This window comes from Theobroma cacao, chromosome 3 (assembly GCF_053813885.1).
Source record: "Theobroma cacao isolate CCN51 chromosome 3, ASM5381388v1, whole genome shotgun sequence".
Lineage (NCBI taxonomy): Eukaryota > Viridiplantae > Streptophyta > Magnoliopsida > Malvales > Malvaceae > Theobroma > Theobroma cacao.
Genome location: NC_142641.1, coordinates 4103631 through 4106613, shown reverse-complemented (window position 1 = coordinate 4106613; position 2983 = coordinate 4103631). Strand labels below are relative to the sequence as shown.

Below are 2983 nucleotides of genomic sequence, written 5' to 3'. Positions count from 1 at the left end.
TCTATTATTTTCGCTTCCTAATTGATAGCCATAGTACTCATCTGGACACAACTTGCGAGACCAAGCTTAAGGCTCTATTTCAAGGTACCCAATAGCAGTCAACTAAACCTTTATTTTGCTCTTTGACTGCAGCATGACTTCAAATAGAGCTGAGAAAAATTTTCAATCCTCTCCCCCCACTAAAAAATGGTTAGAAAAAGTAGCAAAAGATCAACGCAATACTATCTAGGATTGGTGATGATCATCTATAATAACTCATGAAGAAATGTCAGAATTTTCCAAGACTTTATGCTTGCAATGGCATTGAGAACCAGAACAAGCAAAAAAATGCAAATCTATAAAGCTGCGCTATGAAGGTATCTTCTCTCATAAAGACCGGTTATTTGATCAGCAACAGCCCACATTATAGCTTGGCCTGGTGGTATCCTCATGAGCCGAGGTAGTAGTCCTTTCCACAAAGCACGAAGTCCTTCTTCAGCATATATTGTTCGGATAGCATGGATCATGCCTTTATACTTCAACTCACCTCCATCTCGACTTTGAGCCATCAGCCTAGTTTTGACAACATCAAAGGGACCAGTACATACCGGACCTGCTGTTCCAGCAAGGAACCCAGATATCATAGACTGCCATGGTTGGAGGACTTTCCCATCGCCTTCATGTTTCTTCCATAATATTACATCAAAAGCATTCTTGGCTGTAAACATTGCAGCTTGGTTGGTCCCATTACGCATAACAGTTGGGGCAGCTCCTGCCCAAAGCCCAAAGAGGCCTTCTTCCCGGATGATTGTACTAGCACAATGTACAGGACCTTTGTACTTTAGAAGCTCTGGACTTAGTCCTTTCTGTTGCTGCAGTCTAATTTTCACCACCTGGACAATCAAAAACCAGACCAAACTTCTAAGTAAATAAGGCTTAAAAATGCAACCTTATCCTAATCTCAACATAATAAGGTGCAAGAAATCACAATTTCTAAAAGGAACAATAGAAACCGAGCAACAAAGAACTGAAAAGCTAAAACCATGAGTGGGCATTCACCACTCCTACATGGTATGTAAAAAGTACAGCATGCAATTACTGAAAACTTGTTAATCATAATGTGGCAATGCATTCTCCAAAGATATATGAATACTTTCCATTTCAAAAGGAAGAAACCTACATTCGAGTCAGTGTATTTAGTTGGATACGTCATAAGGAATTTTCTTCCATAGCTCAACTATCCAAACACCTCTTGTGCACTTTTGATCTTTAATCAATAGTAATCAATTGCACAGGTTAAACCAGCAATTTAAACCTTTCAATGAGAAGAGAAAATTTATTAAAAAAAAAAAAAGGGACTTGAAGAATTTATATGTATGCTCCATTAAGCCTAAATTAATAGCTAACATTTTCTCTGCTTGCCTCTGACAGAGTAAACCCCACTATCAAATCCCAATATCATTGTCCAAACAAGATTAATCCAACTGCTTTTCCCCTTTATACAGCCTTATTAAACATGGATGGCAAGCTTAATGGCAGCATGATAATGCCGCAGGCTTGACCTCACAATTTACCTTTTGAATTAATAAAAAAAAGTAAGAGGAAACTCTGAAAAATTCACCACAGAGACAGTTGAACTTCACAAAATAGCACAAATTATCATCCATATATGGTTACTCAGTTTAATGATTAGATACACGCCAAGACGCCCCTTAGTCAATATTTTGGTCCAAAAAGAAAACACCCAGGTATAAATTCAAAGTGCAACAATTAATTAAATCCAAAATCTACTAAGCAAACATCTATTATAGATCCAAAGGGGAAAAAAATCCCAAGTTCAATCCCCCCCCCCCCCCCACCCCTCAGCACATTCTATCGAAAAGTTGCAGAAAGAATAGGTTCAAGCCTCATTTCAGACCTCCAAAACAACGTGACAAGAAAAAAGGAACGAAAATGAAGAACAAATATTAAAGGAAAATTGTTGACTAATCTTTATAAACCAATAGCTCCTCAATTGACTTTCAAAGAGATAAATAGAACCCAAATCAAAAACCACTAAGCAGAAAAAAGTCAAGCTGTTCAGCAAACAATTAGATATTGTTAACCAAACAATGAGGCTAACCTCAAAAGGCGTGACGATAACAAGGGCCTCAAGAACCCCAGCACCGAACCCAGCCAAAACCCTTCCTCGGTTACTCAACTTGCCAGTCTCCGAGTCCTTAAACGCGCTCTGCAACATCGCATTGGAGCCCATCCGCAGCGCGTACTTGAGCGTCAGGTGAGTAGCGAACGGAGTCAAACCTTTCCAAAGAGCCCGCACCCCTTCCGTACGGGACACGGTGGTGCCACAGTGGATGATTCCCTTGTAATTACCCATCCTGTCCAATTGCAACCTGGTTTTGATTACATCGATCGGCTGCAAACAGCAGGCTTCAACGATACCCCCGAGGGACCCAGAAATGGCTTTCATGTAAGGTGGGATCGATTTCTTTGACTCCATCCTGGGATTTGGGTTGGTTTGAGATTCTTTCATGGCTATGGGATTTTGGTTGGGTTTTTTTTTTTTTTAAAAAAAGTTGGGAATGAAGAAGAAGAAGAAGAAGAAGAAGGAAGAAGAGAAGTTGGGGGAGCTTCTCTTCCTCCTTTACAGCTTGCTTTTCCTTCAATTCTGATTAATTATACGCAGGTACGGCAGACCACGTGTTGACAGCAAGTCTGCGTTGGAAATTCTAAGGACAGGTCAAAATTAGACAAGAAGAAGTGATTTCACACTTCAATATTCCTTTTTCTTTGGCAATTTCGTTTTTACACTCGGCTGAACGAATGGTTACTGTGAACTTTGACAAACATTTTCACAAAAAAAAATAAAATATATATATATATATATATATATGAAAATTATTTTCTTATCAATCCAAAAAAATATCGTTTTTCTTTTTGTTTTTTCTTTTCCCTTATATATTCCCCGTCAATACCTGTAGTAGAATATAAAAGGGGATATAGT

General features: G+C 38.8%; 1 protein-coding gene across 1 annotated transcript; it reads right to left on the bottom strand.

Annotated features, from left to right (window-relative positions):
• Positions 1-226: 226 nt before the first annotated feature.
• Positions 227-2644, bottom strand: MSFC1 (Mitochondrial substrate carrier family protein). The gene is made up of 2 exons (XM_007036611.3): positions 2102-2644; positions 227-872 (listed from the first exon to the last, which is right to left on the bottom strand). Exons 1-2 carry the CDS (start codon positions 2510-2512, stop codon positions 336-338), a joined length of 948 nt encoding a protein of 315 aa, XP_007036673.3. The 5' UTR covers positions 2513-2644; the 3' UTR covers positions 227-335.
• Between the last annotated feature and the right edge of the window lie 339 nt (positions 2645-2983).

What these genes read in the sequence shown, in the direction of transcription:
- MSFC1 (XM_007036611.3), bottom strand. Translation starts at nt 2,512, where the DNA reads ATGAAAGAATCTCAAACCAACCCAAATCCCAGGATGGAGTCAAAGAAA. An exon ending in TTATCGTCACGCCTTTTGAG is followed by an intron (nt 873 to 2,101) that starts GTTAGCCTCATT and finishes TTGATTGTCCAG; the next exon opens with GTGGTGAAAATTAGACTGCA.